General features: G+C 41.5%; 1 protein-coding gene across 1 annotated transcript in view; it reads left to right on the forward strand.

Annotated features, from left to right (window-relative positions):
- Vwa8 (von Willebrand factor A domain containing 8) overlaps positions 1-22,292 on the forward strand; it is a 304,908-nt gene that overhangs the window by 13,621 nt on the left and 268,995 nt on the right. Inside the window, exon 2 of the mRNA XM_075950004.1 lies at positions 3,932-4,009. Coding sequence (XP_075806119.1) covers positions 3,932-4,009 — 78 coding nt within the window. The remainder of the gene's footprint in view (positions 1-3,931; positions 4,010-22,292) is intronic.

Consider the following 22,292-nt stretch of genomic DNA (forward strand, 5'->3'; position numbering starts at 1 on the left):
AAAGTACTTATAAACACTCTAGAAATGACAGAGATGTCTGACTGCTTGGACTGTCACCCAGCGTTCCTTTTCAGTGTTGGGGTATCCATAGTGTATTGGTCTGGGTTTGATGGCTCCTAAGTCTAGCACTCTAGCCAAAGATGGACAAGCTCATGGTTCTTCAGGCAGAAATGATGAAATGCCTGGTTCACGTCCATGTCATGCCGCCTCCTCTGTGTCTGCAGGAGACATGGTTAGTTGATCATTGCCTCATTTCTCAATGAAAACAGTTTCCATTGTGGGTTCTTCCTTTGTCTTTTTAAAGAGCCTCTAGCTTGATGGTTAAATGTTTGGGGGATCTTCCATTTACTCTTTTTGTCATTGATTTCTAGTTTAATTTCATTATGGTCAAGAAACATACTTCAGGATTTTAATCCTTTGAAATTTACTGGGGTTTGTGTTATGCCAAGCCATAAAATATTTTGGCCTAACATTACAGGCACATTAAAAATATGTACCATGCTGTTATTTGCCTTTAGGTTAAATGGTCTGAGTAGGTTCAGGGTCTCTGTCCTCAGCTCTACCCCTTGTTTTGGCGCCATATATCCGCTGCTTCTTTCTTCATTTACAGAGATGAGCATATTAAATTATCTGGGCATATTTTGGGTTTATTTCTACTCTCAGTTCTTTTGAGATTATTATTTTTTAGTAGATAGTCCCCAGATCCCTCCTTGTCAGTCACTCCTGTAGGTTTGCTGTGTTCTTCCACAGAGGGTGATCTAGGTACCTGATGTGCTTGTTCTCTCTGGAGCCCCTCTGGGTGAAACGGAACATAAGGGGTCAGCAGAAGTCAGCCTGAGTACAGGCTTGTGCTAGAATGCTGGGGTTAGGGTGTGATGGCAGACCAGAAAGCTCTGGAGCAAGTTTGCTTTTCTCCAGAAAGTTTTAGCTGTAAAAAGGGAAGGACAATTTGAAAGTATGTTTATACAGGATTTTGCTCATGGTGTGTATAACTAACGATTATGTCCTTTCAGTGCCTCATTTTGGATGATCCAGTATTCTGTTTGCTCCTCTCTAGCACTCTGACAAATGGCTCTGCCTAGGGAAAGGGTTTCACTCAGTAGGAAAATTTAGTGCAAAAGCCCGAAAATGGTTCTGCATGTTCAGTGTGCTGGTAACTATGTGTCAAGTCGGCACAAACCAGAGTCATTTGGGAAGAGGGAACCTTGGTTGGAAAAATGAGCCCCCCCCCCCAGTCCAGCTTGTTGGAAACCTGTGGTGTATTTTTTTGATTGATGATGGGTTGGAGAGATCTCTGTGTTACCACCTCTGGCCCTGTGGTGCTAGATGCTATAAGAAAGCAGACTGAACAAGTCATGAGGAGCAAGCTAGTAAGCAGCATCATTCCACAGCCTCTACATCAGCTCCAGCCTTCAGGTTCCAGCTCTGTTTGAGTTCCTGTCCTGATTTCTTTTAATGATGGACTAAGATGTGGAAGTGTAAGCCAAATAAACCCTTTCCTCTCCAAACTGATTTTGGTTATGGTGTTTTAACTACAACAATAACACTCCCACTAACACCCTCACTAGACACTAATCCTAAGTGTCTTCTGGATGATTGTGGCTGGAATTGAAGGAGTGCAAATAGTTGGAGAAGAGACCCGAGAGGAAATGCAGGAGTCGGATTAGAAACATCCTTTCTAGGCCATTACAAAGCCCAGAGGATTAACCAGTAGCTATCATGACTTGTCTCTGATTATATTTGGTTGTTGTAGCAGCTCTGTTGAAGCTAAATTGTGGAGAACCAGACCTGAAGCAGTAGATATGTAGGGGGTATGAGAGAAGGCTGCTTGGGACTGTCATGGGTTAGTGTAACTGGAGGATTCTTTCCCACCCACCAGTTTCCAAATAGCCACTCTGAGACTTAATATTAGTTACAAACTGTTTGGCCTATTAGCTCAGGCTTATTATTTACTAGTTCTTACAACTTAAATTAACCCATTTCTATTTTCTATATTTTACCATAAGACTCATGGCTTGTTACCTCTTGTTTCTCTGGTGGCTGCTGGCATCTCTCAAACTTCACCTTCTTTTTCCCTGTATCTTTGTTTGGATTTTACACCTAACTATATTCTGTCCTGCCATAGACCAAAGCAGCTTCTTTATTAACCATTGCTAATAACACATATTCATAGCATATAGAAGGGCGTCCTGCATTCAGGTTGCATTGCAAGAGGGAAAAGACTGATTTTAAGTTGCCGTTAGTACAACGGGGGAGTAGTTTTTAGTGCAAAGATCAGATGTTAAGTTCTAAATATTGAAAACTTTCTTACTTTTAAAAAAATCATAGTAAAGGTGATTATAGATGCAGCTCCATTGGTAGAGCGCTTGCCAGCATTCATAAAGCCTTTGCTTCTTCCTTAAACACTGCATAAACTGGATGAGGTGGTGTGTGTTGTAATTTTAGAATTTTGGGTGCATTGCCAGATGGAGGCTAGCCTGGCCTACTTGAGACCCCATCTTAAACAACAACAACAACAAAACCCAGCCCCAAATACAAACAAATAACCTCCCCCAACAACAACACATCCCAATAAAGAGATTATAGCCTATCTATTCCTTGGTTTATTTTGTACTTCTATTAGTATTTTTTTCTGCTGAAAAATATGTGTCTGGGCTATTGTAACAACCATAAATTATGGTAATGTAAATTTCAATTCTTACTACAAAGGAATAAGAGGAAGTTTATTCTGGAGTTACATATGAGTGATTGTGGACCAGGAACACAGATTCACGTTCTAATGTAGTAATAGTTTCATAAAACTTTTTTTTTTTATTGTAGTAGAACAAATAAAGTCATGAAACAGGACCTTTTTCAGACATTGGTGGAAATGTTAGGTGGGCACCAAAAAGTGTATGTGTGTGTGTGTGTGTGTGCGTTTGTGTGCGTGTGTGTGTGTGTGTGCACGTGGGGGTATGTGGGTTCTGGTGAAGAAAGGTACTGAGACGATGCAGAGGGTGGGGCTGGTGGGAGAAAGGCACCAAGAAGTGCCAAGTGGAGAGGAAGAACCAAGAAGTAAAGAGAGCAGAGGTTGGTGGGTCAGAGTTTTGGGATATAAGCTGTTGAGTTCACCAGTTATGTAGTTTGTCCTACAATGTCAGTGTTCCTGGCGCTGACAGTGGAGTCTACTGGGACATGGAGACACACTTTCCTTGGATCTGTAATCCTATGTGCCTATAGAATGGGGATGCCTTGCTCCTATCAGTTTGGTACCAATTTTCTGTATTATTTTTGTACCACTGTGACCAAATTACTTGACATAGATATTTTAGAGGAAAAACATTTATTTGGCTTCGAGTTTCAGACAGCTCAGTCCATTATGGTGGGGAAGGGATGGCACAGGGCACTTGTATTCACAGGGGCCTGAACCAGAGGAAGAAAATGGCCAGAGATACCCTAAGGACTTAGCTTACACCCAGTGACTTGTTTTTCTCACCTAGGTTCCTCCAGAATCTCTTGAAACGGTGCCACCAGCTATGTGTTCAAGTCATGAGTCTGTGGGGAACATAGAGTCAGATCTTAAAAGTAGCTATAGTAAGATCTGAACAGGGTCAGTGAGGTGGTTCCCTCTGACCTCCACATATACACACCCCCTAATCTAAGTGAATAGATGCTAAAAAAATTAAAACCTTAAAAAATGAATTTTTCTGTATAGTCATTGCCTATATTACTATTGCTGTTAACATAAAAGATAAGTCTGGTTGATATACCTTAGTGTGAATTTTCTCAGTGCTCACTTCTTTCTGGTGTGGCTTACACTGTGGATGGCAATGTCAGGTGTGTGCCTGGTATGTTTGTGTAGTGTCCCCACTTGGAGGTCCGAGGACTGTCATTGCAAGAGGATGGTGTACGCCACTTGTCTCCTGTAATGATTGTATTTCTTCTTTTTTAGGTGATACAGTTAATATTGGAGATGTGTCCTACAAGCTGAAAACACCCAAGAACCCAGAACTTGTCCCACAGAACTACAGTAAGAAATGTTACTTGTGAATTAGTACATTTTAAGCTTTTATTATGGGCATTAAATAAATAATTAGAGCTGCTATAAACCCAGTGTGCTGTTATCAGTTTCATGCAGTATAGTGCATAGTGCTTTTCTCGGTTTCTGTCATTTGTTTTGGAGTGGCTATATCTTTCCAAGGCATCTCCTTTCCGCGATTATGGCTTCTGTCAGAAGTGTCCATGTTCATCACTACTGTGACGAGTTGGACCTTAGATATAACAAAACACGTGTAGTAAAAATAAGTTTTTATTTGGTTAGTTTGGTCACTTGTGTGAACATCATGATCACTCTCATCACCTCTCAGTATCTTCTGTGTCTTTGCTTTCCCTGCACGGAAACCACTGTTCTCTTCTTTGCAATACTCAGTCAGCTGCATCTATTCTCTAACTTTATGAAAATAGCGCCGTTGTGTGTGTGTGTGTGTGTGTGTGTAATGTATGTATGCATGCATCTGCCTTCTTTCCACTAAGAAGATGAGTTTGAAGTTCATCAATGTTGCTGAACCTATCCATTGTAAATTTTCTTTATTGAGATTTAATTCCTACACTGTGCACTATACAGTTCCCATCTAAAGAAGATTTATTTTATGTGCATGTGTGTGCCTGAGTGTATGTATGTGCAGTGCATGTCAGCACGTGCCTGGAGAGGCCAGCAGGGTATCAGATCCCCTGGCTCTGAAATTAAAAGTGGTTGTGTGCCATGTGATGTCTGGGTTGGGGTCTGAATCTGGGTCTTCTTCAAGAGCAGCGATGCTCTTAACTGCTGATCTGTCTCTCCAGGCCCGAAGTCCACCCTCTTAGAATAACCATTCAGTGCTTCCTAGTTGTCCTGAGCTGTGCGGTCATCACCACCGCCTCACCTCAGAGCAGCTTCAGTACTCCTAAAGGAAAAGCGAGAAAGCATGAGCATCGATGGTCACTCCTTCCATGCCCTCCTTTCTCCTTTCCTCATCTCTAGCCTTGGGCAGTCACTGCTGCTGTATTATATGTTGCTCTGCAGTTGCCTGCCCTGGACGTGTCTTGGCAGTGGGGTCATATACCAAATGCTTTCTCTATCTGGCTTATTTTATTAGCGGGATGTTTTTAGAATAGTTTGATGTTGTAGCATGCATTACTTCATTGCTCTTTATGACTGAATACTATCCCATTATATGAATAGTTTACATTTATTTTACTTATTCACTAATTGATGGGCATTTAGATGGGCATTGTTTCTAGTTGGGACTATTGCAAATAATATAGAAAATTTTATACAAAAATGGTTTTGTTATTGTTGCAAATAGACAGAGGAAAGGAGTTGCTTGGCCATACTGTAATCCTGTTTAAAGTTTTGAGTAATTACCAATGATTTCCAAAGCAGTTTCACCATTTGACATGCCATCAGCACTGTATCGTGATTCCTGTTCCTCCATGCCCTCATTAATACTTTTACTGTCTCCTTTGGTTGGTGTTGTTTGAGATACTAGGAACTGAAGCCCGGGCTTCATGACTTCTGTATAAGCAGTATCCATTGACTGCACCCCTAGGCTTCTCGAATTAGTAATTGCAGGCAGGGCATGATTTTGAATTCACTCTGTTACTCAGCCAGCCTTTGATCTTTCTGTCTTAGTCCAGTGTATCTCTGGGATTAGATGCCTGTATTGCCAGGCTCTGCCTTTTTAGCTGTGGCCATCCTCTTACGTGTGAACTGATAGCATAGGGTTTTGATCGGCATTTGTCAAATGACTTGCAATCACTCCATTGCTCAAAATAATTTCACTTTGTTACTCAAAAAACTTAAAGTATCATTCTCATATCCTGGGAAATTAAGTTGACCTTTGGAAGGGTTAGTCCTTAGCACGTTTGCCTTCTTCTGCATCCATTTAGGATCTTTCTTTCCATCAGATGATTCTGTTAACTGCTCACATCTGCCTCTTAGTCTTTACTTACTGTAGCTTCCAAGGTCATAACGTCTGTTGGAAGTTTTAAGATAATTTCTGTCTAGTGACATTGACGCATTGAAGTCATGCTGTCCTTTAATTCCCTCCTTGGTTTCTTTTCATGCGTAGAACATATTTATAGTAGCCAGTTGCTTGTTGTTTTCATGCATAGACATATTTATAGTAGCCAGTTGCTTGTTGTTTTCATGCGTAGAACATATTTGTAGTAGCCAGTTGCTTGTTGTTTTCATGCGTAGAACATATTTGTAGTAGCCAGTTGCTTGTTGTTTTCATGCGTAGAACATATTTATAGTAGCCAGTTGCTTGTTGTCCTAGTTGTCTTCCTACTGCTGTGATTAACCAGGACCAAAAGTAGCTTGGGGAGGAAGGGATTTATCTTACAACTTCCAGGTCACAGTCAACCTGAGGGAAGTGAGAGAGCACGATTGCAAGGTAAGGAACCTAGAGGTCAGATGGAGCAGAGACCATGGAGGAACGTCGCTCACCAGCTTGCTCAGCCTGCTTTCTTCTGCCACCCAGAACCACCTGCCCAGGGCACTGCCCACGGTGAACTGGCCTCCCCGCATCAACCATGTATCAAGAAAATGGCCGCAGGTTTGCTTACAGGCCAACCTAATGGAGGCAGTTCTCAAGGTTCTGTCCTCCCAGATGAACATGTTTGTGTCTAGCTGACAAAAACTAGCCAGCAGACATGTCTGCTAAGTGTCTGTTTATCTGCCTGTTTCTGTCTGCCACTGAGGACACTTCCAGCCCCCTCGGACAACTTTCATTAACTCTTTCTTTCTATGCACTTCTGAGCCGTACTTTCTCATTTCTTTGTTCTCGTAGTTTCTTTTGTTGAAAGTGCACATTTAAAGTAATGTGGCAGCTGCGGAAACCAGTCTTTTTGTAGGAATTGTTGTTGCTGCTACTTTAAGTGACTTTGCTTAACTATCTCTCTACATTTTATTCTTTATCATCTTTGGTTATTAAGGTTTCCCTTTAGTTTAGTGATCACCAAATGAGCACACCACTTTCTTAAATGTCCTGAAGCAGCAATTCTCTTGGTTTTTACTGAGGGGCTTTTGTTGTGACCATACCATATTAGAAACAGGTTGAAGTCTTTCTACAAAGTCAGAATTTATTGATTAACAAAAAATTCACAAAGCTGTGTCAATCTCTTGGCATCAGACTAAGTACTACTGAGCTCACTTGATGATCGTGGTCATTGGCAACCATGCCTGTTTTACTTCAGTATCAATTATATTAATTCCAATATTACATATTTAATCTGATACAGTTGTGGGTGCATGGGTGCGTGGGTGTACAGAATGACTAAGAAAGGGCTAAAGAGGCGGCAGAGTTCAAACTGCCTGACCTGAAAGCAGAGACCTAGAACTTGGACAGAGGCAAGGAAAATGTCTGGAGGGATCAGGTAAGAAATTTTCCAAACTGCAGGCACAAACTTGTTCAGAGAAGCCAAATGCAGGGACTGAGGGGTTGGGGGTGGGATGGGTCTATTCAGTACTAGGAGTGGGAGTTACGCCTGGTGTGATTGATAGGCACATGTGTCGGTGTTTCAGATATTGTTTACTTGTGTTCCTGATCTAACTTGGTAAGTCCATATTTTATTTATGTGAATGTTCGCCATCAGTCTGTGCCCTGGTGGAACTAGACAGATGGTAGTTGTTTACTCATACAGACAAGATGCTGAGTCATTCTCCCTCAACATTTGCTCTTAAAATCTAGCTAACTGTGTGCTGGTTAGGTTTTGCCAACTCAACACAAGCTAGAGTCTCCTGGGAAGAGGCAACCTCCATTAAGGAATTGCCTCCATCAGACTGGACTATAAGCATGCCTGTGGACTTTTTTTTAAAAATTAATAAAAATTTTTTTAAAAATTAATAAAAAAAATTAATAACTGATGTGGTAGGGTCCAGCTCACTGTGTGTGATGGGCAGATGGTCCAGCTCACTGTGTGTGATGGGCAGATGGTCTTGTGTTGTATAAGAAATCAGATTGAGCAAGCCATAGAAAGCAAGACAGTTAGTGGCATTCCTTTATGACTTCTGCATAAGTTCCTGCCCTGACTTCCTTAGTGTTGGAGTGTGACATGACATGCAGGCTATAGGTTGTTTGGTAATGTCGTTTGACACAGTAACAGAAGACACTGCTGTTTGAAAAGATGGAGCTACTCAAGGCTAGGCACAGCTGAAAGCTGCTACCTCCTAAAATAAGGAATGACTGAGGATAGCACACGGCATGATCTCACAGCTCTGCTGGACACCAGGGCGCCACCGCCCTGGGTGTGCCTCGTTCTCCTTGTGAATGTGCCTTCACCTTCTTTCTGCTTGTGCAGATCCTCAGGGTCAGCCAAAAACAGACAGAGATCTTCCTAGTATTTGTCTGCATATATGCTTGGCCCTTTTGGTTTCTAAGCTTATTTACCATTTTTGATCATCCCCCTTTTAACTGTGATTGGTTTCTCTGCTGCAGGCAGCTGTAATGTTGAATAATTGTCGCTGCTTTTGCGGGGTGCACAGTGCTGATTCTACACAATGAGCTCCAAGCAGGTTAACTAAGGACGGGTTGGAGAACTGCCAGACCTGCCTGGGAGTAGTTCTCTGGGAGTGGGCTTCTGGGGACACTCTGGTCTATTCCTGGTGTTCGCTGTGATGGTGGGTGCCTGGTTTACTAGATACCTTGGAGTCTGGGTGGCTGGGATGGAATAATAAAAACATCACCAAACCTCCTACCCCTGGTCCTTCCATTTCCTTGAATTGATGTCTATCAGCCGATTGAAAGCCTTTTGTTAATTTCTAGAGTTTTGGGAAAATTTATTTGGACAATTTTTGTCAGTATTCTCATTTGTTTCTTAAATGGAGAGATGGATGTTCAGAGGTCCTTTCCCTGTTGTTCTACTAATAGGAGATCACTAGAATTGATGTCTCACATTGTTTGCTTTTCCCTGAGGAGCAATGAGGTACATGGTATTTCCTTTTACTCACTGACCATTTTCATATCTCTGCTTACTAATGCTTGCTAAAGCCATTTTTCCCACTTGAGGGTATTGAGTTGTTTGCCTTTTTAAACTGATTTCTACAGGTTCTCATATATTATGACTACAGATCTTTTGAATTATGTGTGTGTGTGTTTATAACCATACTTTTTCTCAATCAATTTGCTTAGTCGTACTTTTCATTGTTCCCTTGGTTGGTCTGTATTTGATTGTATCAGATTGTTTATCTTGACTTCTACTCCTTGTGTTTGTGATGATATCTACGTCTTTTTCTAAGAAATTTATGGTTCTGTTTTTATTTCATCTCAGTTTGGAAATTTGTTTGTCTTCTAGTCTCGTTTTTGTTATGTTGCTCAGACTTTGAACTCTTAAGCTCAAGCGGAGATCATGCTACCTCCGTCTCCTGGCATCTGAGGCTGCAAGTGTGTCCTGCCACGCAGCTGGTATAAAGTCACTCAGGAGACCGCCTTCATTATTCTTTAAATATCCTCAGACCCTAGAGCACTGTTCTGCCCTTGACTCCCAATACTGGAGCATTGCACTTACATATTTTATCAGTCATTTTTTGAAAGATTGGGATTGTTATAGTTAATTAATTAATTTGTGTGTGTGTGTGTGCCAACAGGTATGTGGGCACTTACATGCTGCAGGACATCTGTAGAGTTAAAGAACGATTTGTAGGAGCTGGTTTCTCCTACTGTGTGGGTCCTAGGGATTAAACCCAGATTGCCAGGCTTGTGACAAGTGCCTTTGAATTCTTAACTGTGTGCTGAGTTTCAAGAGAAACTGTGATTTGTTTTAATAGATGGACTGTTTTGTTCTGGTTGTTAACTTGATGTGAAATGCTCTTGCAGCCCTCATCATCCCAACAGTGGGAGTCGAGAACATTTATTTTTAAGATTTATTTAATGGTTATGTCTATGAGCATTATTGGAACAGACAGGTTTTCTATTCTAGGGTTAAGGCTAATAATGATATAAATTCTTCAACAAATTGTTATACATGTCTGCAGAAAAATTAAGAAAATAGAGCTGTAATACCTTCATGATGAGTACAAGATTAAGAAAAAAAGTAATTTCCTTTGACTTCCAGGTCTTTTTTTAAATTATGAATGTAGTGCATTTTTCATAATAAATTTGGGAGTTGAGGAAGAATACTGTTTCTTAATAGAAGCTAGGAAAACTTAGTTTCAGGTCTCAGGGAAATACTTGCTGCCGGTGAAGATTGAGCTTTAAACATTTGGCCGTGCTACTTTCAGCTGTGTGAATTCTCTAGGGTGTGCAATTCCCAGGTCTGCTTGACTCTCTAGAGATGGCAGTTTCAGCCTTTTGGATCTAGTTAGGACACAGTGAGACAGTTGGATTGCAGGAGGTGACCGTGTAGACAGTGCCTGACCTGTGATGTGATGTCCAATGACAGGTCTGTGGGCAGGCAGGTTCCTCTGTGGTTTGGAGGACTCGGGGTGGCCGTTTCCACGTCAGTCCTGTGTCCACTGACAGCTCTTCCCGGAGTCTGATTCCTGGACCCTCACATTTGCTGCCTTGTGAGTGGCACTGCTGAGTGTGAGGGTTAGGAAGGGTCATTGACACACTGAAAATACTCTTTTCTTCATTCAGTTCTCCTTAAAAAAAAGGGGAAATCTGGGCTGGGTATGTCGGCTGATGACAGTTAAGCTCCAAAGTGCAAGTATTCCTAAATACAAGATTCTCAAGAGTTACTAAAAACCCTCACCAACCCGGCATAGCAGCAGAACGCCCACCATAATATCTTCCTTAATGCTTCCAGATTTTACCATTTTCACAGGACCCATATGGGAGCATCTTTAAGAACCCTGTCTATATCATTTATAGCTTGCCCTTTGAAATGTACCTGAAGACTTTGTTCTGAAAGTAACTGGGCCTTTAGACGTTGTTTGCATCTGCCTGTGTTTCCTGTCATTGTTCTCTGTGCTCAGTATCCTCACCTGCCACCTTCTGCATATCAAGAAGGTGGTAGCATATGTTAGTGGTTTCTACTATTTTATCCATTTGTTAGATAAAGATGATTAGGTGTTGGACTTGGAAAGGGAGGTGTGAGTGGGTGAATTAAATCTTCTCAAGTGTCTACTCAGGTAAAATGCAACCGCTGCGTGATGATCAGACAGAAAAGTATATGTTTTTGTATACTTGCTGTATTCAGATACTGTGTTTTTGAGTTTTCTCTCGCTTTCCAAAGAATGGTTGCAAAATGGGGAAATTATAGTTCTTTAGTTTCATCATTACATAATCGATGAGAGATTATGGCTTTAGGTTCTGAAGGAATTTTGAAGCATTTTCTTTCCTTTTGGAGTTTTAAAAATAGATTCTTGGGGGGAGATGCTTATTTGATCAAGTGCCTGCAATGCAAGCACGAGACCTACATAAAGCCAGATGTGGTCTGTAGCTCCACTACTGGAGAGGGCAGTGGGTGAAGGTAGGTGTGTCCCCTGAACTCGCTGACCAGTGGAGCCAACTGTCTTCAAAATGTAAGGTGTCCACAATAGAGTAAGACACCCAGCACCAACCTCCAGCCTCCACATGTACATATACGCACATGTACATACATGCACATGGACATTACACACACACACACACACACACTCTATTGATAAATAAAATACTTTGGAAATGGTGGGGGTTTTGGAAAGTTTGATTCCTCCCCCCTCTTTTTTTTAACCACTGTATTTATGTTTCAGTTTAGCTCATTCTAAGGATATTCTTTATATTTTGGATAGCTAATATTTACGATGAAGCATAGGATGGTGGGCTGTTTTGTAGAAGGGACTGTTGCCAGCTGTTATTCTCGCTTACTAGCTGGGGAAGTCAAACAGAAGGAAGAGGTCAGAAGACAAAGGCACGGGGGTGGGGGTAGGGGAAGCCCAGACTTTCTGATTTTAGTTTGATTTCCTGCTTATCTTCTCAAATTCCTCTGGGACTTCAAGGTACACTTGCTTTTCCTTGGAATTAACCCTGCAATGGAAGGAAGCACGAGCGATTGGAGACTTCATCTGGAGCTAAGTATGAATGATGCTGAAAAGAAGCGCTGACCTCGTGGTGTGTCAGGGCCGTTTGTTTCTGTCCTTTTAGAGCTCTGGGAAAGCAGCACAAGCAGGCAGGAGCAGAGGCACAGTGCGCACAGTGATAAAAGCCCTGCAACTGCCAGGTGACAGGGACCAGGACCCAGCGTCCCTGGCAAACACAAGAACGCAGGATTGTCTTCTCACTGCAGAGTGGCTGTTATGACTGTGCTTGCTGTCCTGCAGGCACTTGTTGACTTCTCACCTGAGCTGCTGCTGCCTTCTCAGTGTGGGGCACCGCGGGACATCTTTTAGTTCAGCGGCTGGCCCTGGGCCTGCACTTCACACACACAGGGGTGGGTTTATTATCGAGGGCCTGTCAGCTCCTGCCTTTTCCATTATAACTTCCCTATGGCATCTTAGTCCTGTCTCTCACCTGTAAGTGTTGGAGTGGGTAATTGAAGGCTTTTTGCTGTTTTGTGTGAAAACTGAATCTCAAGGCTTAGATGAAGTCAGCAGTTTTTTTTAAAAGATATTCTTTTATATTTTGTGCTTGAAGTTAAAATATTTTGTATCAAAGAAAGTATTTCTTTCAGAGCCTTTGAGGTAGTGCTCCCCAGGTAGCAAGGTTTCAAGAGATAACTTTAAACCCACCTCAGAGGGACTCCGGATTCCTTGCATAATCTTGTTGCCACCTGCAGACAATTATATTGAGGTCATTTAAGGTCATTGGACACACCAAGCTTTTATCTAAGCAATTAGGCCCCAAAGATTTCTGTAAGAATTACACACAACGTTGTGCTTTTTAAATGGATCACAGGATCGAAGACTTTTCTCCCCTTTAGTTTATAAATAATTCAAAGGTTTGAGAAATTCATCAACGTCATAAATGACAGAATAACATGGAGAAACGATGTGATTTTTGTGTCAATGTAAATATTGTAGAACAATCATTGCAGCTATTTGTACAAAGGTTACACAAAGGAGAAGCATTACCCAAGCCTCTTTCTTAATAGAGGCAGAGGTTGAGGAAGTGTGAAAGAAGCAAGACCTCCAGTGCTTACGACCTTTGTGCGTCTGTTGTTTTTAATTCATTGACATTTTATACATGCATATAATACATTCTGGTCACACTCATCATCCCGTGCTCTCATATTCCTCTCCTTTCACTCTTAGCCCTGATATTTGCCGGAAAGAAAACCAGTTCCATTTTTATTAAATTAAAGCAAGATTTTATTAAAATTTTAAATACCAACAAAGATGGAATTTTGTCAGGACCACTACCTGGAAACTTTCCAGCTGAGTGACCTAGACACGTGACTTCTGTGGACAAAATCCAGAGGCCCACTGTACTTTCGCTTGAGACTTTGTTGTTGTTTTCCAAGAACCACAACTCTCAGAATCCCAGGATGTTACCTGGTCTTTGGGCAGGTGGAGCTTACAAGTAAACTTCAGGTCTAAAACTCACCAAGCCCCACCTCCTACCAACAAGCTCCGCCCATCAAGACTTTTTGATTTTGTTTTGCGAATCACTGAGTTTAATCAGGCCACCCTCAAGGGGTTGGGGTGTGGTGCTATTCCCCCCTCCCCCCCAGGATACACCACTGCATACAAGGACTCTGCCTCTCCATCAGTCCTCAGTTGCCATTAACTTTCTGGGAAGAGACTGTGAGATACTCCACGATGACTGAGTGTTGAAAAGTCCAGTCTTGTTAAGGCCTTGGACGATAACCACGGTTATTGTGAGTTAATGAATCCATTGACCATGTCATGAGAGAAGACCATTTCATGTCCTTTCTCCCCATTGTCATACTATTCCGTTCTTTCTCTCTCCCCCATGATGGCCCTTGAGCCTTGGAAAGGGAGATTACATGTGTGCCATCTGGGACTGTAAGCACCGAGGATGCCCCACTGTGTGTGAGTTCACTATTTTAAGGTTGTGTTACTAGGTATAGCATGGCACGTTTATATTCATCTGGAACAGTTTGTCAGCTATTGCTGTGATCAGAATGCCAACCAGGTAAATCTGTGACTCAGAAAGGTTGTTGTGTCTGTAGAGTTGTCTTGAGTTCTGTATAAATGGAATCATATTGTATTTTGCTTTTTATATGTGGCATGACATAATTACTTTGAAATTCTACCATGTTGCACATTTCTCTATTTTAAAAAAGTATTATTCATTTCTATAGGTGTTCGAAGAAGGGCACTTGTTTGTTCCAGGCTGCTTAACCCTGAAATAATCACACAGAAACTATATTAATTAAATTACTGCTTGGCCTGTTAGCTCTAGCTTCTTATTGGCTAACTCTTACATATTAATTTAACCCATCTCCATTAATCTGTGTATTGCCACGTGGCTGTGGCTTACCAGCTAAAGTTCCCAGTGTCTGTCTCTGGAGGCTCCATGGCTTCTCTCTGACTCTGACCTTTTTTGTCCCAGCATTCAGCCTAGCTTTCCCACCTAGTCCTGTTCTTCCCTGCCATAGGCTCAAAGCAGTTCTTTATTTGTTAACCAATGAAAGCAACACGTAGACAGAAGGACCTCCCACGCCATTTAGGTGTATCACAACTTGCTCACCTGTTGATGGACATTTGAAGTTATTACTGCTTTTGAGGCTTTAGAAAGAAAACTGGGATTATGAGATTGTAGGCTTAGTCTATTTAAATTAGGATATTTGTTTTTCAGCTATTGAAATGTAGAAATGTATTTATTTATTATGAATTTTGGATATTAACCCCTTATTCTCATATATGTTATACACACACATCTTTATAAATATACTCACTGCTGGACGTTGGTGGCACACGTCTTTAATCCCAGCACTTGGAGGCAGAGGCAGGAGGATCTCTGTAAATTCAAGGCTAGCCTGGTCTGCAAGAGCTAGTTCCAGGATAGGCTCCAAAGCTACATACAGTGAAACCCTGTCTTGAAAAACCAAAAAAAAAAAAAAAAAAGGAAATTTATGAACTATACTCTCCCTAACCTTGTACAGTCCCCCACTCTGTAGGGTGCCTTTCATTCTGTGTTTTAATTTTTTTCCATTTAGAAGCACTTACTTTCATATAGGCCTGTTTATTTATTTTTGCTTTTGTAGCCAGAGCTTTGGTATGACACCCCAAAAGTCATTGCCAAGGCCAATTCAGGAGATTCCCACCATGTTCTCTTGTTTTATGGCTTTTGGTTCTTTATTAGTTTTAAGCTGATTTTGTATAGGCTGTGAGATAAAGCTCTAATTTCATCCTTGGCATGTGGAAATAGTTTTCCCAGAATCATTTGTTGAAAAGATTATCTTCCCCCATCATGTCCTCTTGGTACCCCGTCTCCATAGCTAAACAGATTTATTTCTGTGCTCTTTATTTTGTTGTGCTGGACTGCAGTTTGCGTTTGCGCCAGTACCATACTGTGTTGATCCCAGCAACACGGCCTTTGTCATGTGCAGAATCGAGATTTATATGTGCCTGTGTTCACAGAAATGTGGTGAGAAAGCTGAAGGGGACCACGTGGGTGAAGGAAGACGGCAGGCAAGAGGAGGAAGGAAGGATATGGAGACAGCAGGTGTGGACGACGATACATATGTAGGGAAGTGTTACTAACAAGAGCCATTGTTTTGTGCACCTGTGAAAAGTACAAAAAAAAATATACTTCATATATTTTGTGCCCATTTCACAAAAGAATATGTTATGAAAATGGTCTTATATTAAATATTTCCTAAAGCTTGACTTTAAAACATAAATTATAAATTAATATAATTTACTTATTTGGTTAAAATGTTAAGACAACATAATAAATAGGTATATCACATTCTCACCCTGTTGCCGTTTTCATAGTTCCAGGGATATCTCCTCTTTGTATTTCTATGTAAATTCTAGTGCTTATGCATTCCCCTCACACACAGGCACAGTGTGACACTTACTCATATTGGATATGCTGTAATTTATTTAATCTATGTTGATGGGTTTTTCTAATTTTAAGAAAAACCTCATTTGGGCTGAACATTCATGCCGGTGTTCCTCTTTCAGCTAGTTATGGTTGTAGCCGTGTTTGCTGAAGACTCATCAGCTCACCTCGGGGGCTTTATACACACTGAGGTTTTCTACACATATTGTTTCTCTTTGGCGTCTTGAAGGAAGGACCTTACTATCCTCATCTTTGTATTCTTGATGCTCAGCATATACTAGATCCTCACAAATAGAGCTGTATGAGTGATTTTAGGTTTTACCCATTTAGTCCACAAAACTATGTTGCAAATAATGAAGACTTGGGCTTTGAACACATCACTTTGTGTCCCCCACCTCCATGTCTTCACTCTGCTGTCATTACCTCCAGGAACAGATTGAAGCAAGTAGGTAGGTGACATTTTAGTAGCGTATTCACTTGCAGTGAGGAGGGCCACTGTGCTTTCTTTACAACCCCTAAGTATATTGGAGAATGACCAGACTCCTGGTAGCCTGGGTTTAGATCCTTCTGAGTAATGTTTTTGTAAATGTGTAATAATATTTTGTCTGAATGTATGTTTGTGTGTGCTGCATTCATGCCTGGTGCCCATGAAGGTCAGTAAAGGGTGTCAGATCTCATGGAACCATAGTTACACCATGTGGGTGCTGGGAACTGACTCCCAGGCTCTGCAACCATCTGTGTAATTTTCATGGGGTGATTGAGGTGAGTAAAATGAAATGTCCCTGGGAAATCCCTGACTCAGCCTCTGAGGGTTAGCTTGGGGGTAAGTTCTGTACCCCGTTCTCTGTAATTTCTTCAGAGTGCACTCTTGGCCCAGCAGGTGATTTGAGTGGCCATCTAGTCTGCACCTGGCCTGCACCTAGACTGCACCTGGCCTGCACCTAGCCTGCAGTTAGTGTGCACCTGGTCTGCACCTGGCCTGCACCTGGCCTGCACCTGGCCTGCACCTAGTGTGTACCTGGTCTTCAACTGGTCTGCACCTGGCCTGCACCTGATCTGCACCTGGCCTGCACCTAGCCTGCACCTACTCTGCACATGGCCTGCACCTAGCCTGCACCTAGTCTGCACTATGTTTGTCCAGGCATACAGCAGAGACAGGGCTTTGCCGGTGAGGACAGACTTAAACAAGACTAAACAAGGTATTTTCATAGCTGTAGTGCCCATGGTGGTCATAGCTGACAAATATTAACTTTTTTGGAAAATAAGAAAACTTAACCACAGAATAGACTAAATGCCTGTCCAGGGCCGCTGAGGACAGGATGATTAACTCCAGCTAGGACTGTTTGGCTGCAGATGCTTTGTGTTTTCACTGTATTATGTTGTTTCTTAGAATACAAAAAAAATCAATAGTTTTCAAGGATTTATTATGAGGAAATTGGAACTGTGCTTAATTTTAGTTTTAAGTCTTTACATCGATGATGACTTGGCTTCTATATGGGGAGAAAAATCATAGTTTAGAGCATGAAGTTCTTGAATATGACAGCACAGTCAGAAGTAGTTATGATTTTATTTGTAGAAAGCCATGGGATAAGACTTTAGTTAGAAATGCAGCCAACGTGACCCAGATGTTTTATCTTTACAGGGTAGGACAGCCTAGACAGTAAGGTCAAGCTCCGTGATACTGTCTTAACACTCCCAGAAGGTAGTGGCATCTTGTGCCTGAAGTCAAAGCTAGGGGTTTCTCTCATGCACAGGACCTGTTTATATTATGTTATGCATGGCAGTTTGGCAGTTTATTTTGCAGATGTTCGTAATGTGCAGTCTTAAATCTTGTTCTATTTCTGGCATGCTTTTAAGTATGACTCATGTTTTCTTGAGGCTGTCCTAAAAATACTGCTGGTTGAAGCGTTAATGTGAAATACACCACAGGCATCACACAGCACCGCATAATGCTTGCCTTCTATAGAGTAATGCAGCTCCCCAGCCAATTAAAGGTGGAAGTGCTTTTAAGAATGTGCTGCACTAAAAATACGAACAGGGAAAGTGGGGATTTTATGGAAATATAATGTACAGAAATAACAGTGACTTCCAAATTCTAATAAAGGATGAAACATATCATTAATGTCATAAAAATAATAGAAGCAGGACTAATGGGCAGAACAGCATTTAATGCGAATGCTAAATTTGATGTAAACCTGTGGTAGGGAAAGTCTTGATGCTGAAGGTGTCAAAAAGCTTTTGTAGAGAGCTGGTAAGATGGCTCAGTAGGTAAAAGTGCTCACTGCTGAGCTGGGCAACCTGAGTTTGAATCTCAGAACCCAGTGGAAGGAGAAATTCACTCATGCAAGCTGTCCTCTGACCTTCACAAGTATGCTGTGGCACATATGCTCACAGGTGTGCGTGCGCACACACACACACACACACACAGAGAGAGAGAGAGAGAGAGAGAGAGAGAGAGAGAGAGAGAGAGAGAGAGAAGAATAAAGGCTTCTGTGGGGTGGGGTATGTGAGATGTGAAATCTGAAATGCACGCTTTGGACTTGAACAACTTAAGTCTAATTAGCTCTTTTTCATCAACCCTACACAAATGGCGCTCCTCTCCAACGTTAGTCAACCTTACACAAATGGTGCCCCTCTCAAACAGTGGTTTTCTCTTTGCAAAATGGGAGTGAGAGCTTGCATAGCATTCATTTACTTTATAAACCCTTGATCTGTGTGCTTAATATAATTTTCACAACTCTAAGTACAATTGTATTTATTAAATAGTCAGGGAAATGACACTGGGAGCTTAAATGAGTTGATTAAAGTTACACAACTAATAAATATCAGAATTGGGATTTGAACTCAGACGATGTGGCTCAAATCTGTCTTACATAATATGGCCTCTGCCACCTAGGCCTGCTGTGAGATCTAAATGAGATACAGTAGAGAAAATCATTTGTGTTTTTATTTGACACATGTTAGGCAAGAAATGAATTACAGCCATTATTGGTTATCTATTTTAGCAGAGTTTCACACCCCAGAAAATAGGGCCCTGGGAATTTGCATATACTCCTGTGAGCACTTGTGGGCGTATCTTTCACATCAGCATGATGCTTGTGTGTTGAGGATCATAGAGGCAACTGACAATCTCAGCAACACCTTCACTTGCCCTTGGACTCTAGTGATTCTTGACAGTGATGATGCCGCCGTCACTCTTGCTGGCCGAAATTAAGCAGCATGGAATTAACCAAGGAGGCCAGCCTAGATTTGTTCTATTATCTTCCTTCTGCCTCACCTCTCAGGTGCCGGGGATACACACGTGTGAGCGCTCACATTAAGCCCTGTTATCGGGAGAAAGTCTATTATTGGGGAAAAAATTAAAGTAGGAAACATGGTCTCTGAGAAGATGTGCCTAATAAATGTCAGTCAGGAGTCCTAGTGTCAAGCGTGTCATTGGTCTCCTGCGCAGGATAGACTATCGTGGATATTAAATAGTCATGAATTGTGAGGGACTTGTGGGGTACGTACCTTTCTGTATTAGTGATGGTTCTCTAGAGTTACGGAACTTATAGAATGAATCTCTCAATATATAAAGAGAATTTTCTAGAAGGACATACAGTCCGTGGTTCAGTTAGTTCAACAATGGCTGGCTATGAACAGAAAGTCCAAGAATTTTGTAGTTGCTCAGTCCAGGAGGCTGGATTTCTCGGCTGGTCTTCAGTATAGACTGTCATCCTGAAGTAGACTCTGATGGCAGTGAAGGAATGGACTTGCTAGTGAGACGAGGGCAAAGAGCAAAAGCTTCCTCTTCCATGTCCTTGTATCAGCTTCCAGCAGAAGGGATGGCCCAGATTAGAGGTGGGTTTTTCCAGTTTAAAAGGTCTGCTTTAAAGATGTGTGTGTACTCCTCAAGTTCTGTATTAAATGTGTGTCTTCCTACCTCAGAGATCTAGATTAGAGGTAGGTCTTCCCACTTCAAATTAAGCAAAAATCCTTCATAGTTGTGCCCCAGTTTTGGGTCTTTGTTAATTCCATATGTACTCAAGTTGATAACTAAGAATAGGCAATATGCCTTCCCTGCTGAATTATTGGCTACTGAAGGAATCTGGGAGATGGGGAATATTTATTGGCTGAATTGAATAGTTCCATACCTATACTCAAATGTGTGGCTCCAGTTGAATTCATTGGTTCATTGAACAAAACAAAGCATGACATGAATATGGGAAAGGGACCTGTAGGGAGGATGGCCATTGATTGGGATGGGGATATGAAGAGGAAGATGAAGAGGTTTGGGAGGCGAGAGCCAGAGTGCACCACACTCCTGTATGGAACTGGCAAAGAACAAACTAAATTAATAGAGAGCTAGAATGTCACCAGTGCTATTGAACTATTCCCGAGACTAGCTGATCCATTGCAGTCCCTATTTGTAGAGACTCAGTTATCTTCAATAATATCATTTACTTGGTTTTTGCTTTCTTGAGCATCGTTTTATTATATATGTATGTATTTCTAAAGAAATGATTTGCTAATACATTGAGCTTTATCAATACCATGAATGTGATTATTTTTTCACTCAATTACATATCTTTAGAGGTTTGGCATCTTGTTGGAAATAGCCGTTAAATGAATTTCACATAATTTTTTTATTATCTGCTTGTATTATAATAAGCTCCCTTTGGTGCTGGGGCCCAGGTCCAAGCATGAAGGTCATTTATGTTTGATAGATCCCATATACATACAGTTTGAAGATAGTTTCAAGCAATATTTTTAGCGCCTTTGCATTTTGACAGAAACTTGTTACATGAGCTTGAGTGTGGAATTTTCCACCGTGGTGTGACTTTGGGCACTAATAAAGTTTCACGTTTTGGAGCATTTCTTTTCATGTTAAGGATCCTCAACTTTTGTGATAGTTTCTGTTGTTACACAGTTAACTAGTATGTGTATTTTAGCCACTCTTCTGTCTTCTGTGTTGTTTGGAGCACTGATGCTATAGGTTTTCTTCCTTCCTTCCTTCCTTCCTTCCTTCCTTCCTTCCTTCCTTCCTTCCTTCCTTCCTTCCTTTCTTTCTTTCTTTCTTTCTTTCTTTCTTTCTTTCTTTTTTCTTACTGGGTTTCATTATGTAGCCCTGGCTGACCTGAAGCTCACAGGGATCCTCCTGCCTCTGCCTCCCTACTGCTGGGATCAAAGGTGTGCCCCACAGCGTCTAACCTTTTCTAGAAGTACAAGAGCAAGATTTTTTTCCTTGTGTATTTAGTGATGAACCCACTGGCTTATTGTGTGATTACCTGTGAACAAACAAACTAATTATATCAATTTAATAATTTTAGAAAATGCTTAGGTAGAAGTTGAATATGTTGATGATTTACTTAATTAATAGACTGGAACCGCTTTGTTTGCGGCCATCTTATTCCCAAAAGAATGGGGCTGTGGTTGCTGTCCTGAGCATAAAGCCACTAACCACTTAGAGCAGCTGTGATGATCCACAAGTGACCCTCCCCACACTGCCGCGTGACGACATTCTCTCATAGGAGGAGGAGGAGGCAGGAAGGGCGTTAGCCCCTCCCTTGAGATGTCAGCCAGCCCTCTGTTTTCCTCTCCTATATGTGTGTAATTCTACCAGATGATGTGGTCTTCAACTGCTGGAGTGTATAGACGAGAGGCTAACAAAGTGTGTGGGGGTGGAGCTCTCTGTAAATCAGGGAGGAAGTCATTATCCATGTTTAGTGGGAGTTTCTGGTGTTGTGGGGCCACTCACATTCCTGTAAGTAACTTCACACACCCATCCTCTAGTAAGTAAAGTCAATAGACTCTTTAGCTCACCAAACTGGACTTGGACAGAATTATTCTTTTGCTTTGCTATTGATGCCCTATCTATTGTGAGTAGACATGTGCTGATATCTTAGGAAATGTGCATGCACCAGGTGGTGTAGAGAGTGGACTTGAATTATAAATTCCTTTGCGTGTCTTCCAACCAGTGCTACTTTAGATTTGAACAGACTCTAGCTTTTTGTGTCTGTAACGATCATTATTTGTCTGGAATTATTTGGCCATATCTCCCTTTGGAATAAAAAGGTTAGGCTTTGAAACTGATGAAATAATGATACCAGTTCCTCACTCGTCCATAAAGAGCACTTTCATTCCTTTAAGGACACCTATAGATGATTTTACCAGTGTTCTCATGTGCTTTGAAATGTAGGATAGTCCACGGCCATACCTCCCTGAACGCGCCCGATCTTGTCTGAAATGTAGGACATATGATCCTTTGATGTCTGTTTGATATTTTTTCTGTTTTAGCATTGATAATAACTTTAATATGAAACAGAAATTTTGCCAGCATTTCCTTCTTTCCTTCCTTCCTTCCTTCCTTCCTTCCTTCCTTCCTTCCTTCCTTCCTTCTTT

Source organism: Microtus pennsylvanicus, chromosome 15 (genome assembly GCF_037038515.1).
Source record: "Microtus pennsylvanicus isolate mMicPen1 chromosome 15, mMicPen1.hap1, whole genome shotgun sequence".
Taxonomy (NCBI): Eukaryota; Metazoa; Chordata; class Mammalia; order Rodentia; family Cricetidae; genus Microtus; species Microtus pennsylvanicus.